The sequence below is a fragment of the Aquarana catesbeiana genome, linkage group LG12 (assembly GCF_042186555.1).
Source record: "Aquarana catesbeiana isolate 2022-GZ linkage group LG12, ASM4218655v1, whole genome shotgun sequence".
Classification (NCBI taxonomy): domain Eukaryota; kingdom Metazoa; phylum Chordata; class Amphibia; order Anura; family Ranidae; genus Aquarana; species Aquarana catesbeiana.
The window spans coordinates 156,466,309-156,484,402 of NC_133335.1; the positions used below are offsets into that span (position 1 = coordinate 156,466,309).

General features: G+C 46.3%; 1 protein-coding gene across 3 annotated transcripts in view; it reads right to left on the reverse strand.

The window, feature by feature from the left end:
• Window positions 1-14,587, reverse strand: part of GHDC (GH3 domain containing) — a 233,421-nt gene extending 218,834 nt beyond the window's left edge. The window contains exons 1-3 of one of the 3 annotated variants that reach the window (XM_073606114.1): window positions 14,460-14,587; window positions 10,184-10,455; window positions 3,833-4,032 (exon numbers count right to left, since the gene is read on the reverse strand). In XM_073606114.1, coding sequence (XP_073462215.1) covers window positions 3,833-4,032; window positions 10,184-10,455; window positions 14,460-14,572 — 585 coding nt within the window. In that variant the 5' untranslated portion in view covers window positions 14,573-14,587. Of the gene's footprint in view, window positions 1-3,832; window positions 4,033-10,183; window positions 10,456-14,385 lie in introns of all 3 variants that reach the window. The other 2 variants (XM_073606116.1, XM_073606115.1) reach the window with 2 other exon arrangements.
• Window positions 14,588-18,094: the final 3,507 nt, after the last annotated feature.

The following is an 18,094-nucleotide window of genomic DNA, read 5'->3' on the forward strand; positions in this document are numbered from 1 at the left end:
GAAAAATTTTTTGCTCCAAAGAGTTGATACGGAAACCCAGGAATAACACTTCCTGTCAGGGAATCAGATTTGACTTTTGGAGGTTTAAGATCCACCCTATGGATTCTAGGTGAACATGGGCTCTGACCAAGTTTTCCTGAAGACCTTCTCTGGTTTGAGCAAAAAACAGCAAGTCATCCAGATAAGGAATCACTGAGATTCCTTCTAGGCGCAGAGGCGCCAATGCTTTGGCCATTATTTTGGTGAACACCCTTGGGGATGATGACAGACCCAATGGGAGTGCTCTGAATTCCAGATGTACCACCTACTTCCCTTCTTTCAGTGCTAACCTCAGATATTTCTGGGACCTGGCGGCAATAGGAATGTGGAGGTAGGCATCTTGTAAATCTATTGATGCCATGTAGCACCCTTGATTCAGGAGGTTTTTTACTGAGAAAATGGAATCCATCTCAAATTTTCTGTACTCTACTGATTTGTTCAGCATTTTGAGATTTAGGATGAGGCGGAACTTTCCTGAAGGTTTCTGAACAAGGAATACATATGGGTAGAAACCCTGGAAGAACTTCCCTGTCGGGACCGGAACAATGACTCTCTAGGATTTCAGTTCCTGAATTAGGGACTTCATGGCAAAAGCCTTGACTGGATCCCTTGGGACATTTGTCACCAATAATCTTTTTGGAGGTTCTTCTGTGAATTCTATCACGTATCCCCGGAAGAGCATATTCACAATAAACTGGTTTGAAGTAATGGCTCTCCACTGAGGAAGAAACTCCTGGAGTCTTCCTCCGACCTTGAGGGAGGAGTCATTGCAGTTTCCCGGAGGCCATAGGAGGATTGAAGAGCACTCCACTCCTACCTTTGGGCTTCTGGGAAGACCATGGCTTCCTCTTGCTCTGCGTTTTTCCTTCCTGCTGCCCTTTTTGAGGCCGAAAAAAACGCTTACGGTTCTGCACCTGTTTCTTCTTGACCAGAAATGACTTTTTATCAGCCGTACAGTCAAGAATGGACTCTAGCTCCGAACCGAACAGCAAATCTCCTGCAAAGGGAATGCTACACAATCTGTTTTTAGATGCAGCATCCCCTGGCCAAGTTTTCAGCCACAAAGCCCTCCTAGCAGAGTTCGTTAAAGCTGCTCACCTGGCTGACATGCGAATCGATTCTGCTGAAGCATCCACAATGTATGATATTGCTGCAGACAAAGTTGTAAAGGAGTCTAGAATCTCCTGTTTTGGGGAATACGCCGTAACATGGGCCTTCCGCTGGTTAACCCAGCGTTCTAAGTTCCTTGCAACACAAGTTGTTGCCATTGCTGGTTTTAGATTGTTCATCACTGAGTGCCAGGTTCTTTTAAGAAGCAGAACCATCCTTTTATCCATGGACTCCTTCAGAGTGCCCATATCCTCAAAAGTGAGGTCCGTAGACTTTGAGACCTGGGAAAAGGCAGAATCCAATTTTGAAACCTTGTTCCCGATAGAGTCAGGATTTTCCTCAAATGGAAATCTTCTCTTGTGAGCCCGGGAAAAGAATGTTTTTTTTTCTCAGGTTCCAGCCACTCTTTTTTCTATCTGGGATTACCGAATTGACTGGAAAAGAACGGCCTTTTGAATCCCCCAAACCAGCATACATGCGGTCATGCAAGAGCTCCTTCTTTTCCTCTTCTATCCCCAAAGTAGCATGGATTAATTTCAGGAGTCCTCCAACCTCTTCTAGCGGCATTTTGTACTTAAAAGTGGCATCTGCTTCATTTTCCTCCTCCTCAGAATCTGTTTCATCTGGAGCGAGGGAAGCGGATTCTTGGGAAGTCTTCAATATCGAATCCCCTATTAGTATTTGAGAGCCACTTGGGGTTCTGAAGATTGCTGCAGAGCTCATCCTTAATGGTTGTAACCAAATCGTCACAAATGGATGGAGACTCCTCCCTGACTAGATTTGCAATGCAATCTGCACAAAGCGTTTTGGCCCAAACTTCGCTTAATTTCTCTTTGCAGACAGGGCACCTTCTCTTGACTGGTTGGGCAGAACCTATGGCCTGGACAAACAGAAAAAAGACAAGGAACCACGCTGAAAAGGCTGCTACACAGCACAGATAAGACACCCAGGTGCAGTAGGAAGGACAACATCTTACTTCCCTGTGCCCAGCAAGCCACCATCACCTAAGGTCCCCTGTTGCTAGGCAGATATGCTAACCACTAGCCACTGCAACAAACATTCCCAGTGAGATGGGGGGTGGGGGGAAGCGTGAGTTAATCCCCCACAGGAGAAAACGGCTCAGAGTAACAGAGGACACAGTCCCTTACCTTGGCCTTGCTGGTGCCTTGGCTTGCCCCCTTATCCGTTGCATCGCTGTCCATAGCTGCACTGCGGACGCGTGGTGTAGAACACCGGTTCCAGATTCAAAAACGCCGACCCGGTAGCGGAACTTAAGGCACCAGGTGACCCTGCCCTCTTCCCCTGCGCTTGTGGCCGGAAATGACACCGCGCGCCCACCTGGAAGTACTGCCCCTTCCTATACAGGACACGGCTGAGGCTCTCCTCGGCCACCAGAACAATGGCGGCTGCTACGTTCCCATCCCACGGCGCAGGCGTCACCGGGAAACAAAAAACAGCAACCGCCCATCTGAAGGAAAAAGGGGGACAGCACTGCCAGTCCGTACAGGCTCTTCCCGAGCACAGAAGAGAGAGAGGGAGCCCACGGGACCGTCCAACAGGAGACAAGTGGGAGGATCACTCTCCCAGAAAAAAGACTGACAGGTGAGAACCTCTTGTCTCCCAGGAAAGCCCTGAGAGATCATGGCTTCCACCACAGGTGTTCTTCCAGCTGGAGGAAACACAAAAAAATGATGGAAGCAACGTGGAGGCCTCCTATTAAAGACTTAATTGATGAGGTGTTTCCTGTGGGAGAAGAAGCCATGATCTCTCGGGTGCTGTCCTGAAAGACGTTTTGGAAAAAGCCATTTTATTTTTGGTTAGAAATTGACTGCACCTGAACACATTTCATAGCAATTAGTTATTCTAAAGGCAGATGGTCACAAAACTAAAAATCTTAGAAATCTAGAAATACAATGGGGGGAATTTGTAAAAGGTGTCGTAGAAAGCCTTTTGAATTCTGCCAGGCTGCCGTACCAAAATTATCTGTGCTTGCACCCAATTTATGTACCTGACTGATACAGTACATACTGAACAAACTGCTTCCTCAGTGAATTACCTTCCTACTTCTGTAGGTCACAGGAGTGAACTTAGTTTTGCACCCCTGTGACCCGTATTTAGCCGGTCCAGAATCTGGAGGGGTCCCAACTTTAATGTTGGGTTCCACCCAGGTGCCTGAGTGGCAGTTAGCTCAGCCTCTTAGCGCACCGCTGAGAGCCCGAGCCAGCCATTCCAGCCCCCTCCACGGCCTGGCGCTCTAGTAAGCACTGGAGAGGCAAAGCAGAGTGACAGTCACTGGCTCTCCATGCTCACTGAAGACTGAGAACTGAGTGCCCAGCGTTCTTTGATTGCTCAGTTCTAGGAGGAGGTGGGGGACCGATGCTGCATCCACCTAGGCAAGTATGTATGTTTATTTTTCTCAAAGCTCACACTTTTCTTTTAAGAATCTGTTGCTGCCACAGTGGTGGTAGTCAGAACTACCTGAATTTGGCATGTGTCAGAAAAGTTACCGAAAATGGCACAAATGCTTGCCTGAATAAGTGCAGGTTGTACCACTGGAAAATTTATATTAATGCTTTACGGAAATCCCCAGAATGTGTTATAGACATTTTGAAAGTAGAACTACCCTATCTGCTAGAATAGACGTCATACTATGGTTCCAGTGTACATTTTTATGTTCAGATACCTGAAGGAAGAGTTCTTTTGTGCTCTTAGTACTTATTGGGATCATTGAGGGGTTTGTCAAAGTTCCTGCTGTGGTGGTTATCAGAGCATGAGGTCTTCCCTGTAGTAGTATGTTCTCTTGCCCCTCTTTGGTGCGCTGGATATAGTCCTTATAGTCACTGTACCGAGTAAGGGGATGGAGCTTCTGAAATGAGGGCACATCTGTGGGGTAGAAAACAATCATGGTGTTAGACTTAGGGCCATGTCACACTAGTGATTCTGCCACTGGTGATTCCTGTCAACAGCTGTCCAACCAGAGAGTCAGAACAGCAGTGTAAGAGCACAATATCAGGTAAGTAGCCAGTGATTACTAATTCTAGGGTATAATTTTGCTCCCATTCACAGCAACAATGTGTTTTAATACTGCTGCCTCTGATAGGGTTTTATATTCCTCTAAATCACTACATCAATCTTGGTAGACACTATTAAAGTGTTCAATCACCAGCCTTTTTAAAGGGAAAAGATAACGATGTTGATTTTACTTTTTCTACATTTTTAAGTTTTTAATAGTTTTAAACTGAGGCTTCATATCTGCTTTTTTTTTTTTTAACTGTAAATATATATGAGCAATAGCATGGCTATTCCTTAGGCTGATATTCCAAAGTATAAAAAAAAATGCTACTCATATTAATACAGCAATCACATTAAGATTAGTTGTATGTAGTTTATTACATACAGCACAGTTTATACACTGGAGTAGTATGGTTATGGTGTGAAATATAGAATGCATAGCCCAACATATGGTTTCTTGCAGTCTAGTGTATGAACATACAATGCAGCATATAGAGTGCAGTTGTACATAGCATTTTATGTATAGTACAGAATATAGAGTGTGGCAGTCCAATTAACTGTAGTGGCTCCCCGACCTTCAGAGGCCTGATGGTGACCCCCAGAGTCAGGGAGAGCTGACATTCCTCCTCAGGGTGCAGGTTACTAGGCATGGTGGATGTAGTGCAAGATGGAAAGATGGGCGCCAGTCACTTTTAAAATGAACAAAGAGTCTTATTTCTGTTAACAAGAACAGGAGGAGAGAGGGGTAGGGCGCAGGACACACTTAGGCGAATGCAATAGCAACTTGGCAGACCCCGCAGACCAAAAATAGAACTAGGCAGACAGCAATACAGAATAGGGGCCTTTAAGCTGAATGTAGTGATCTGTACATTGTAGCAACTGCTGTCTCCTGTAGCCAAAACTTCATTCATAGTGTCCCACCATAGAGCCTCAAACTTAGCTCCCAGCTACCTGCTAGACTTCTCAAGCTTCACTCACAGCTACCCGCTGTATTCTTCAAGCTTCACCAACGCTACCCGCTGGGCTCCTGGACTCACAGCTACCCGCTGTACTCCTTCAAGTTTTACTCACAGCTACCCGCTGTACGTCTTGAATGAGTTCCCTCCTGAAGCTTTCCCACTTACTTCACCGTCCCCAGCTAGTGAAACGTCTGCTCTGGTACTCCTTCAAAACTCCATCCCTTCTATACTTGCCTCCAGCAACAAGAGTGGTTGTTCCTCTGGCAACAGCTTCTCCTTTGCCTCCGGCAATGATCAGTCTCCCCTCGGGTCAAGCCTCTTTGCCCGTTGCTAGGCCTCGGCCTTCCTGCCTACACCTCTGCTGCTGCTCCACGCACACACCCAGGCTACAGCTGGGTGGAAAGAACCCCAATCACCTGACTCTCCTCAAATAAATAACTATACCAGCAGCCTCAGCAGCCAAAGAAACTCTTGCTGATTAGCTGAGAAAAGCATATTCACTTATACCCTGAATTCACTGTAATCTATCATTCTAATGCCAAAGGCAACAGTGCCACCTATTGACAGAAGAGAGAAATCACAGTTAAACTCAAGCTTAGGAGAAACCCCTATTGATCAAGACTACAAATTAGCCAGGCTAGTTACCACCTAGCACCACTAGATTTACAAGCAGCCCTGTTTAGGACAAGGGTGCTACATAACATATGGAGTATAATGTAGATTAGTCTAGCTCTAGAGTATGCAATGTACAATGCAGCAGAGTATGTTGGTCCGGACTATGAAATACACAACACTGCATCGAGTGTGGCTGTTCACAGGATATAACATGCAGATGCAGCACAGCATATAATGTACAGTGCATTAATGATGTGTGATGGCCCTTAGTATGCTACGTACTGTATAACATCTGGAATATGGCATTATTGCTCCCTCCCCCACTAAAAAAAACTGCACATCTCAGGGCAATATAATCTCAGTCAGGTTTAAAAAAGACGCAAGTCCATCTAGTTCAACCAATAGAAAAAAATAGAAATAAGTAGAAAACCTCCAATTACATAACCCTGTTAACATAATTGATCCAGAGGAAGGCAAAAAAGCCCTGCTCAATTTGCTCCAGCAGGAGAAAAAATAAATTCCTCCCCCAGGAGGCAATCAGATATTTCCTGGATCAACAATATTGATGGTGTTATTCATTATAAATGTTAATATCCAGATACAATCTGTATATTTAGCAACACATCCAGTCCTTTTTTTTTTTTTTTTGAAAGTAATGGGAGGGAAAAGCGAACTTAGGACTTTATTTGGGACGCATGGGAAAGTTTGCGCCCCCATCCTAAATATCATGAAAAAGGGGGGGGGGTTGGGACTTTGAATGAGGTGCGCATGATGCAATCCAATCACACTCACAGAGGTGCAAACATATGTATGTTTATTAAGAACCAATGATCAACATGGCATAAAAACGCATTGCGTACATTAGACATAAAATAAAATGTATGAAAAGCAAAAGCAAGGTGCCTTTGTTTTGTCGCACAGTCCCAGTTTTGGCTATCATGTGAGTAACCTTTTTGGCATGGCCCATTATGCCCAAATTTCCCCCTTTTCTGCTGATTTTGTTAGACTCATGAAACTATATTGCTTTTCATACATTTTTTATAGAATTTAGATGCATCTGGCTCCTGAAGAGTGGATTGAAGTCCATGAAATGCAGCGTCGGGCCTACCTTTGATGCATCAAACACACATTGACCAATTTTCAGATGTTTTTTACTTCACATGACTTTTATCTTGCTTGGGGGATTAAGATGCATAATTGTACCTACCCATGTCCCATGGTTGTATATACATAGATTTATTGTCTATATGCGATTATTTTATGTCTAATGTATGCAATGCGTTTTTATGCCATGTTGATCATTGGTCCTTAATAAACATACATATGTTTGCACCTCTGTGAGTGTGATTGGATTGCATCATGCGAACCTCATTCAAAGTCCCAACCTCCCCTCCTCTTTTTCATTTTTTTTTTCATCTACTGAGCTGACCAGAATCAGATATTGTGAGAGTCTATTCCACATGTTTACAGCTCTTAAAGAGAAGAACCCTTTCCGTATGTGTAGGTTAAGTCTCTTTTCCTCTAGACGTAAAGAGTGTCCCCTTATCCTTTCTAATGACCTTAAAGTGAACAACTCAAAACAAAGTTGACTATATGGACCTCCTATGTATTTATACATATTGATCATATCCCCCTTAATCTTCTCTTCTCAAAAGGGAATAAATTCAGTTTCTCTAATCTTTCATCATAGCTGAGCTCCTCCATGCCTCTTATCAGTTTTGTTACCCTTCTATGCACTTTCTCCAGTTCCCCAATATCCTTTTTGTGAACTAGTGCCCAAAACCAAACCGAACTGAACTTCCAGATGAGGTCTTACCAGGGGCGATACTAGATCTACAAAAGATCCGGGGCTAGACCAAAAGCAGTGAAGTAAAGAAAGTCATACACTTGGGTGGGCATACACATGTATAGAATATACTTGTGTGTGTATATAAAAATATATATACTGTGTATATAATATCGTTACATATCTGAGTGCGTATTTCCTCTTACATCGGGGTCCCCAGAGAGCCCCCCCACTGATATCAGGGTCCCCAGAGCCCTCCCTTACATCAGGGTCCCCAGAGAGCCCCCCCCTTACAACAGGGTCCCTAGAGAGCCCCCCTACTTACATCAGGGTCCCCAGAGAGCCCCAGAGCTCAGGAGTTGGCTACATAAAGAATGCAGGGCTCAGTGATGCACATCTATGCAGCCTCGCCTGTGCCCAGCAATGCAGCCTCACCTGTGCCCAGCACTGCACCCCCCACTGCAGTGTCCTCTGTCCCTTGCACCCCACCGTAGTGTCCTCTGTCCCCTGCACCCCACCGTAGTGTCCTCTGTCCCCTGCACCCCACCGTAGTGTCCTCTGTCCCCTGCACCCCACCGTAGTGTCCTCTGTCCCCTGCACCCCACCGTAGTGTCCTCTGTCCCCTGCACCCCACCGTAGTGTCCTCTGTCCCCTGCACCCCACCGTAGTGTCCTCTGTCCCCTGCACCCCACCCCACCATAGTGTCCTCTGTCCACTGCACCCCACCGTAGTGTCCTCTGTCCCCTGCACCCCACACCATTACAGTATCCTCTGTCCCCTGCACCCCACCACAGTGTCCTCTGTCCCCTGCACCCTCCCCCCACAGCAGTGTCCTCTGTCCCCTGCACCCCACCCCGCTGCAGTGTCCTCTGTCCCCTGCACCCCACCCCACTGCAGTGTCCTCTGTCCCCTGCACCCCACCCCACTGCACTGTCTTCTGTCCCCTGCACCCCACCCCACTGCAGTGTCCTCTGTCCTCTGCACCCCACCGTAGTGTCCTCTGTCCCCTGCACCCCACCCCACCGTAGTGTCCTCTGTCCCCTGCACCCCATCCCACTATAGTGTCCTTGGTCCCCTGCACCTCACCCCACTGCAGTGTGCTCTGTCCCCTGCACCCCGCCGCAGTGTCCTCTGTCCCTTGCACCCCACCCCACTGTCCTCTGTCCCCTGCACCCCATCACACAAACACACACTGTGTAGGTAGAATTCCCCTACCTTACACAGGTGTACAGCAAGCAGAGCATCTGAGATCGGCATTACAGGGCTGGATGGGGGTGGGAACTACTGAAGTTAAAACTTTTCACATTAACAGGCTGGTAATTGGTTGCTAGGATTGCAATCAATCACCTGCTGTTTAATGCAAAAAGTAAACTCCTGCTGTTCCCACCCCCATCCAGCCCTGCGATAATGTCCGTGGGACGGGTGCCCGCATTCAGCAGTGGCGAGCCAGGTGCCGACCCCTGCACTAGAGGCTTGTGGCTATGGGCCCCAGATTCAGGGCTATAGCCTCAATAGCCACACTCTAACAACGCCTCTGGGTCTTACTAATGATTTGTACAAGGGCAAATGATGTCTCTCTCTGGAGTCTATACCTCTTAATATGAAGGATATTAATAAGAAAGGATTTTGCTTTCTTGGATCTTTCTATCCCATCAACAAATGGTTCCAAAAAACATTGGCCAACAGCACCTTTGCCCACTCCATGTTTGTAGCAGATAGCTGCAGAAAGAATGCCCTAGCGTTGGTGTCAGGTAAATAAAAAAGCATCGGTGTCAGTGGATAAAACAAAACACATCTGTATCATGTGAACGAAAAAAAAAGAAACACTGGTGTCAACTGGTTATTTACATGAACATAAGCCGTGCCCCAACTCACTGCCTTACTATGCTTACTATGTAACAAATTACCCTGTCTATCAATTGCATTAAACATTGAGATTTAAGTGGCAAAACATTGCAAATATATGTGGAGACCACACTGCCTCATCAAGACCCAAGTGTATAGTGCTGTCCTAACTCTTGTCTATGAAAGCCTCCATGTTGGAGCATATATAGCAATAGATAAACTGTGGGAAGGTATGCCTGGAGGCAGCACATCACTTCTGCCTGGTGCTGGAATAAGCCTTTTTAGCAGCTGTCACCAGGGCATGGCTAGGGCTCACAGGTTCCTGTCACCAGGGCATGCCTAGGGCTCACAGGTTCCTGTCACCAGGGCATGCCTAGGGCTCACAGGTTCCTGTCACCAGGGCATGGCTAAGGCTCACAGGTTCCTGTCACCAGGGCATGCCTAGGGCTCACAGGTTCCTGTCACCAGGGCATGCCTAGGGCTCACAGGTTCCTGTCACCAGGGCATGCCTAGGGCTCACAGGTTCCTGTCACCAGGGCATGGCTAAGGCTCACAGGTTCCTGTCACCAGGGCATAGCTAGGGCTCACAGGTTCCTGTCACCAGGGCATGGCTAGGGCTCACAGGTTCCAAATTTTTATTTAAAATCCCAGGACAGATTAGTGAGTTCAGTAAAGTGGTTATCTGATACCTATCAGTTTCTCAACCTACTGGCCAGAACTAGTTATTGTGAGTCTATTCCACAAAGGGGCTGGGGAATATAGTCAGAATTATTTCTGATCTTATAATTGATGTGAAGAAAAATTATCATTTTTTTACCTATTAGGTCTTTGAAGTTGTGTTTCTGACCATATTCAGTATTTTGGTGTTTCTTCAGTATTTCCACAAGTAATGACTCCTGTGCAGCCTGGGCATTGCTTGTGTCATAATGTAATATCTTCCCCCGATTCTTCCTGGAGAGGTGATTGAGAAACCGCCTGCGTCCCAGCCCAGCAGTCCAGTGTCTCACTCTACCACTCTTCCATAGGGCAAAAAGAAGGACGATCACACCGGCACCAAGCAGCAGGGTAAAAATAACCAGAGAAATCATCCTTCAGAAAGATAAGCATAAAGGAAAACATTATTGACTTTTGACAGACCGCTTTTGTGAGTAGAATGTTTGTCTGTGAAGCTCCCATTATTTAAAGGGTTAGTTCACCTTTTCTGAAAAAATGAAAGGCTGAATTAACACCCTCCCCACCCCCTGGTCCCTGCTGCACTTACCTGCGTGGGTGATTAGCTGTCACTGCCCAGACAGCCAATGCAGCTGTCTGAGGATTTGAAATCTCTGCTTTTCTTCCCCTTCTTTCTGCAGAGCTTTCAGGACAGATCAGAGCGATTCTGGTTGGTCAGTGCCAGTATGTGACTGCTTGGATCAATCAGAAATGATCTGATCCATCTTGAAAGCCCTACAGAAAGAAGGGGAAGAGGAGCAGGGATTTCTGGGGGACCGGGTGTAGGGTATTAGTGCACCTTTTGATTTTTTCTGAAAAGGTAAACTTACTCTTAACCATTTTATTGTTCATGAAGACAGAATATAAAAACAGCGTTTTCTGCAGGAGAATATTACAATGAGAGATTTATATTACTTATAAAGGCCCATTCACACTAGTCTGTCTTGGTGCATTGCATTGTGCCTTGAGTTAACATGCCAAGCCCATTCACAGTGCATGTCCACGAACCAAAAAATCAACATGCACCATTTGACAACGCATGGTAGTGCGTCATAGTACATTGTGGTGCGCTGCAGAGCATGTGCATGGGAGGTGCATTCGTTTAGCAGACTGAGGTACCAATCGAAATGAATGGCTACCAAATGTACAAATAAAAGTAAGGTGCATTAACATGCATTTCTACAATGCACTGGAGAAGTGTGGTTGGGCCCTCAGTGTTTACACAGCTCTCCACTCTCACTTTCATTTAAGACCCCTTTCACACCATCGGTGTTTTTCAGGAGATTTAGCACTAAAAATAGCACCTGCAATCCCAGTGTGAAAGCCCGAGTGCTTTCACACTGGGGCACTGTGCTGGCAGTATGTAAAAAAAAAAAGTCCTGCAAGCAGCTCCGTTTCAGTGCTGTAGGATCGGTTAATACACCGCTACTAAAGTGCCCCTGCCCATTGAAATCAATAGGCAGCACCGCCGGCAAAGCTCCGCCCCTTTTTCGGCCGCTAGCAGGGGTTTTAAAGCACCCCGCTAGCGGCCGAAAAGCGCTGCAAAAACGACGGTATAGCGCCGCTATTTTAGCGGCGCTTTACCGCCGATGCCCAGGCTCTGGCAGTGTGAAAGTGCCCTTAGCCTTGTTAAAGGCAGCACAGTGGTTTAATGGTTAGCATTTCTGCCTTGCAGCACTGGAGTCCTCAGTTCCCAGTGCAGTGTAAGGTCTCATGCACCCTGGACATTATAAAAACACCAGTAGCGCTAGCTGTAGAAAGCTGCAGCTGTAGAATGAGTTTTGAAGCATTTTTGCAGTAGCGTTTTTTAGCTGTACCATTTTTTTATTAGCAAAACACCTCTTTAAAAAACACTGGTTCTGAGGTTTTTTCCAGCCAGAAATGCCCCTTCCAAAAAACGCTGATAACAGCCTATGTGTGCATGGACACATAGGATAACATGCTGGGAAGGTTACTGGCTGCAGAAAAAAAAAACAAAAAAAGCCAAGAACAGCAGCTGTAAAAACGTCCAGTGTGCATGAGGCCTAAAGAATGAGGTGGTGTGGAATGCAGAAATGTACAGCACAGTGTACAGAATGAGGCAATGTGGAATAGGGAAATGTACAGCACAGTGTACAGAATGAGGCAATGTGGAATAGGGAAATGTACAGTGCACAGAATGAGGCAGTGTACAACACAGATATGTACAGTACAGTGTACAGAATGAGTTGGTGTGGAATAGGGGATGTACAATGCAGTACAGAATGAGCGGTGTAGAATATGAAAATGTACAGTGCAGTGTACAGAATGAGAAGATGTGGAATAGGGAAATGTTCAGTGCAGTGCATAAAATGAGGGAGCAAAGATGCCAAAGCGTAGATCCTTGTACTAAGATGGATGGAACTTTCAAAACTAGTGCATACAGTGGGATGGCATAGTAAATGCCTTGTTCATACCTTTGATATCTAGGAGGCAAAAAATTGCACTGTGTACCACCAAAAGAAGCACATACACCTTTTCAGAAATCACACTGGACCATGTTGCATTAATTTAATGGGCACCTAAAGAATAATATAACTTCTATTGTCACACATAGCTGCACAATGGCAGACACACGCCAGATTGCACTAGAGGGAATGGGAACCTATTGTAGTTATACTCTGGTGCACTCCAGGATGCACAGACCTCCACACATCCCATAGTGCACACTATAATTTTCGTTACTATTCAATGCAATATGGCAACCTAGTATTCTATACACTGTTGGTATGTGTAACACCCCAAGAAATGTCATTACCTGCTAGAGTGATTGGCTCATGGATTTTCCCAGACGTATGTTCTAAGATAGAAGTCAAATTTAGGCAGCCCTTGCAATAGGAATTTCCGTTTTGGGGAGATATTCCCTTAAGGGTTAAATACTTCTAAAGTATGGAGTGTGGGACGTTCTGAAAAGTCCTGTGAGCAGCATCTTTGGGGCGGATTGGGAGCGCTGTATTTAGTGCTCCCAAAATGAATGGGCAGCACTTTCAAAGCGCCGCAAAACCCCTTTTTGGGTTTGAAAGCTCCCCGCTAGCAGCCGAAAAGCAGTGCAAATGCGCTGATTAAACGTTGCTAAAGTGACGCTAAAACGAATGGCGCTTTAGCGCTAATGGCCGGCGCTTTCAGTGTGAAAGCAGTCTAAGGGGATTATTTACTGAAGGCAAATCCACTTTGCACTACAAGTGCAAACTACAAATGCAAAGTGCACTTGAAATTGCACTGAAAGTGCACTTGGAAGCGCAGTCGCTGTAGATCCGAAGGGGACATGCAAGGAAAATAAACAGCATTTTAGCTTGCACATGATTGGATGATAAAATCAGCAGAGCTTCCCCTAATTTCAGATCTTCCCCTCAGATTTACAGCGAGTGCACTTGTAGTGCAAAGTGGATTTGCCTTTTGTAAATAACCCCCTAAGTCTATAAAGGACATGGTCAAACAAACAGCTTTTTCTTCCGAGCAACAAAAGTTAAAATCCTTGCAATGTACATAGATCACCCAGGGGGGTTGGTTTTTTTTCCTCAACAAAAGGTGGAGTTAGGCTCCTTTCACACCACGAAGGTGTGACTTAGTGTGCACTTCCTTCCACTTTCTTCCTGTGTCACGTTTAGTGCAGCCCTTTCATTTCCATGGGCTGCCCCACACATGAATGTGCATGTGTTGGCAAGATGCACTGTTGTGCATCTGTAAAAGCGCAGCGTGTTATGGGAACGCATGCGATTTTGCACACAACACAAAACAAGCGTGAATGAAGTTCTACTCTTTAAAGCCAATGAGTCATCCTAACAACCAGGAAACTAGTATTTTCAGGAGGAGGTCCCAACAGGCTCTCATGACTGATCTATCTTTGATGAAAACCTGTGCATTGTGAAAGGGTCATTGCTGTCCCTGAAAGTGCTCATGGCCTGGCTTCAATACTCTCTATGTCACTGATGAATAAACGTATAGTGATTAGGAGCTGTGACTTGGCTCTGACATTCTAATCTGCAGACTTGTTCTGGTAAGCAGAGACAGCCAGGTAACTAGCATTTTTATAGAAAAGGTCAGCAATGATAGCCTTCATATTTCTATTGGTAGGGGATGAATGGCGCACTCTCTCCTGTCTCCTTCTTATATTACATTAGCATGCATGCTTGGACAGTACACATTTCCAGATTTATATAAATAAGAAATCATTAAAGCCGCATTTAGAATTACAATTGCATTTAAACAGCCAACTTCCCCATATCATGTGACTTGTACATACGAGCTCATCACCATACAATATTCTAAAGCAGAGGCAATGAATAATACATTTAGAGTAGATAAATACAGTTCCAAGGTAAATTGTAGCCGTGCAGTCCTTGACTTTGTCATATTATCAGTACCTAACCCCGAAGCTCAGGCAGAACTCTTCACTTCCCTGGAAGCTGTCACTCCCCCCTACATACCACCTGACCAGGAAGAAAGTTCTGTGCAAACACAGAACAGTGGAAGCCATCTTTCTTCCTGGCAAATGAACCGTTTTAGGACGAGCGATCTGTGTTGATGGTGTGTGGAGCTGTAGAGATCAGGGTTGTGATAGGCAACTTTGGGGTCAATTTGCTAGCGGTTATCATATGCAGTATTTGTGTGTGTGTTTTTTTTTTTTTTTTAATATCGCATGCAATAATGAGTCAGTTCATCAAAGTAAATGATCAAATTTGCAGTAAATACTTCACATTTGATAAATATTTGTGGCAAAAAAACACATACTTGTTATTTATCTCATGGTACTTTTAGAATGTACAAAATAACGATGAGGGGACTGGGTAAAAAGAATACAGTGTATCAGTGTGGTAATGTCAGATGCTGTCAACACACTTAATACCTACTGCCACTTCTCATACCTACTGCCACTTCTTATCGCTGTGTGTCCTGGGAGTGTGTCTGGTTGGGTTGCCTTCCCGCTTGTTGTGCATTACTGAACTTCAATTTCAATAAAGTTCTGTACTCTGCATCTGTACTCTGTTTACTGCTAACACACTATGCTGCACCTACCCACACATGTAAGCAAGTTTACTTTCATTTGCTACTGCATTGCTATACTAATGGAATGTGTTATTAGGTGAATGCCTATTTCCCTGTTCTCTGTACAGTAATGTGCTAGCAAGTCAGCAGGCTGAACAGCGAGGGAGGAAGGGGTTAAGTTTGATAACTCCTGGGTGTGCATGGTCCTGCCTCGGTGGCCCATAAATACAAGGGGAGGTAAGCTCTTCCACATGGGAACTAGCAGGAAGCAGCTCCTCTAGGAACATGTGGCCACCCTTTGGGGTGCTGAAACCAGAACATGGATTCTTCCTCATGGGCAGCCTGAATAAGCTTAGTTAGCTAGAATGAACTGGAATTGTGTCTGCAATGAATTGAGAAAGACTGTAATATATTAAACCTGTATTTGCAAGAGCCTTCAGTAAAAGTTACTAAGTACCTGGGCTGAAGTCTCTCAAAGGGGTGCATGTATGGCAGGTGTATCAGAAGAACAGGGGGTGCATGTATGGCAGGTGTATCAGAAGAACAGGGGGTGCATGTATGGCAGGTGTATCAGAAGAACAGGGGGTGCATGTATGGCAGGTGTATCAGAAGAACAGGGGGTGCATGTATAATGGCAGGTGTATCAGAAGAACAGGGGGTGCATGTATGGCGGGTGTATCAGAAGAACAGGGGGTGCATGTATGGTGGGTGTATCAGAAGAACAGGGGGTGCATGTATGGCGGGTGTATCAGAAGAACAGGGGGTGCATGTATGGTAGGTGTATCAGAAGAACAGGGGGTGCATGTATGGCGGGTGTATCAGAAGAACAGGGGGTGCATGTATGGCGGGTGTATCAGAAGAACAGGGGGTGCATGTATGGTGGGTGTATCAGAAGAACAGGGGGTGCATGTATGGCGGGTGTATCAGAAGAACAGGGGATGCATGTATGGCGGGTGTATCAGAAGAACAGGGGGTGCATGTATGGCGGGTGTATCAGAAGAACAGGGGTTGCATGTATGGCGGGTGCATGTATGGCTGGTGTATCAGAAGAACAGGGGGTGCATGTATGGCTGGTGTATCAGAAGAACAGGGGGTGTATGTATGGCGGGTGTATCAGAAGAACAGGGGGTGCATGTATGGCGGGTGTATCAGAAGAACAGGGGGTGCATGTATGGCGGGTGTATCAGAAGAACAGGGGGTGCATGTATGGCGGGTGTATCAGAAGAACAGGGGGTGCATGTATGGCGGGTGTATCAGAAGAACAGGGGGTGCATGTATGGCGGGTGCATGTATGGCTGGTGTATCAGAAGAACAGGGGGTGCATGTATGGCTGGTGTATCAGAAGAACAGGGGGTGCATGTATGGCGGGTGTATCAGAAGAACAGGGGGTGCATGTATGGCGGGTGTATCAGAAGAACAGGGGGTGCATGTATGGCGGGTGTATCAGAAGAACAGGGGGTGCATGTATGGCGGGTGTATCAGAAGAACAGGGGGTGCATGTATGGCGGGTGTATCAGAAGAACAGGGGGTGCATGTATGGCGGGTGTATCAGAAGAACAGGGGGTGCATGTATGGCGGGTGTATCAGAAGAACAGGGGGTGCATGTATGGCGGGTGTATCAGAAGAACAGGGGGTGCATGTATGGCGGGTGTATCAGAAGAACAGGGGGTGCATGTATGGCGGGTGTATCAGAAGAACAGGGGGTGCATGTATGGCGGGTGTATCAGAAGAACAGGGGATGCATGTATGGCGGGTGTATCAGAAGAACAGGGGGTGCATGTATGGTGGGTGTATCAGAAGAACAGGGGTTGCATGTATGGCGGGTGCATGTATGGCTGGTGTATCAGAAGAACAGGGGGTGCATGTATGGCTGGTGTATCAGAAGAACAGGGGGTGTATGTATGGCGGGTGTATCAGAAGAACAGGGGGTGCATGTATGGCGGGTGTATCAGAAGAACAGGGGGTGCATGTATGGCGGGTGTATCAGAAGAACAGGGGGTGCATGTATGGCGGGTGTATCAGAAGAACAGGGGGTGCATGTATGGCGGGTGTATCAGAAGAACAGGGGGTGCATGTATGGCGGGTGTATCAGAAGAACAGGGGGTGCATGTATGGCGGGTGCATGTATGGCTGGTGTATCAGAAGAACAGGGGGTGCATGTATGGCTGGTGTATCAGAAGAACAGGGGGTGCATGTATGGCGGGTGTATCAGAAGAACAGGGGGTGCATGTATGGCGGGTGTATCAGAAGAACAGGGGGTGCATGTATGGCGGGTGTATCAGAAGAACAGGGGGTGCATGTATGGCGGGTGTATCAGAAGAACAGGGGGTGCATGTATGGCGGGTGTATCAGAAGAACAGGGGGTGCATGTATGGCGGGTGTATCAGAAGAACAGGGGGTGCATGTATGGCGGGTGTATCAGAAGAACAGGGGGTGCATGTATGGCGGGTGTATCAGAAGAACAGGGGGTGCATGTATGGCGGGTGTATCAGAATAACAGGGGGTGCATGTATGGAGGGTGTATCAGAAGAACAGGGGGTGCATGTATGGCTGGTGTATCAGAAGAACAGGGGGTGCATGTATGGCGGGTGTATCAGAAGAACAGGGGGTGCATGTATGGCGGGTGTATCAGAAGAACAGGGGGTGCATGTATGGCGGGTGTATCAGAAGAACAGGGGGTGCATGTATGGCGGGTGTATCAGAAGAACAGCGGATGCATGTATGGCGGGTGTATCAGAAGAACAGGGGATGCATGTATGGCGGGCGTATCCGAAGAACAGGGGGTGAATGTATGGCAGGTGTATCAGAAGAACAGGGCTTACATCTGGTGCTAACAAAAGTGGAGAATGCTGCAATTGAAGATCTAAAGGCAATTACCCTTAGTAACCGGTAGTGTGTTGGCGCTTAAAGAGGAGTTCCAATCTGTATATAAAAAAAAAAAATTAAAGTCAGCAGCTACAAATACTGTAGCTGCTGACTTTTAATACAAGGACACTTACCTGTCCAGGGATCC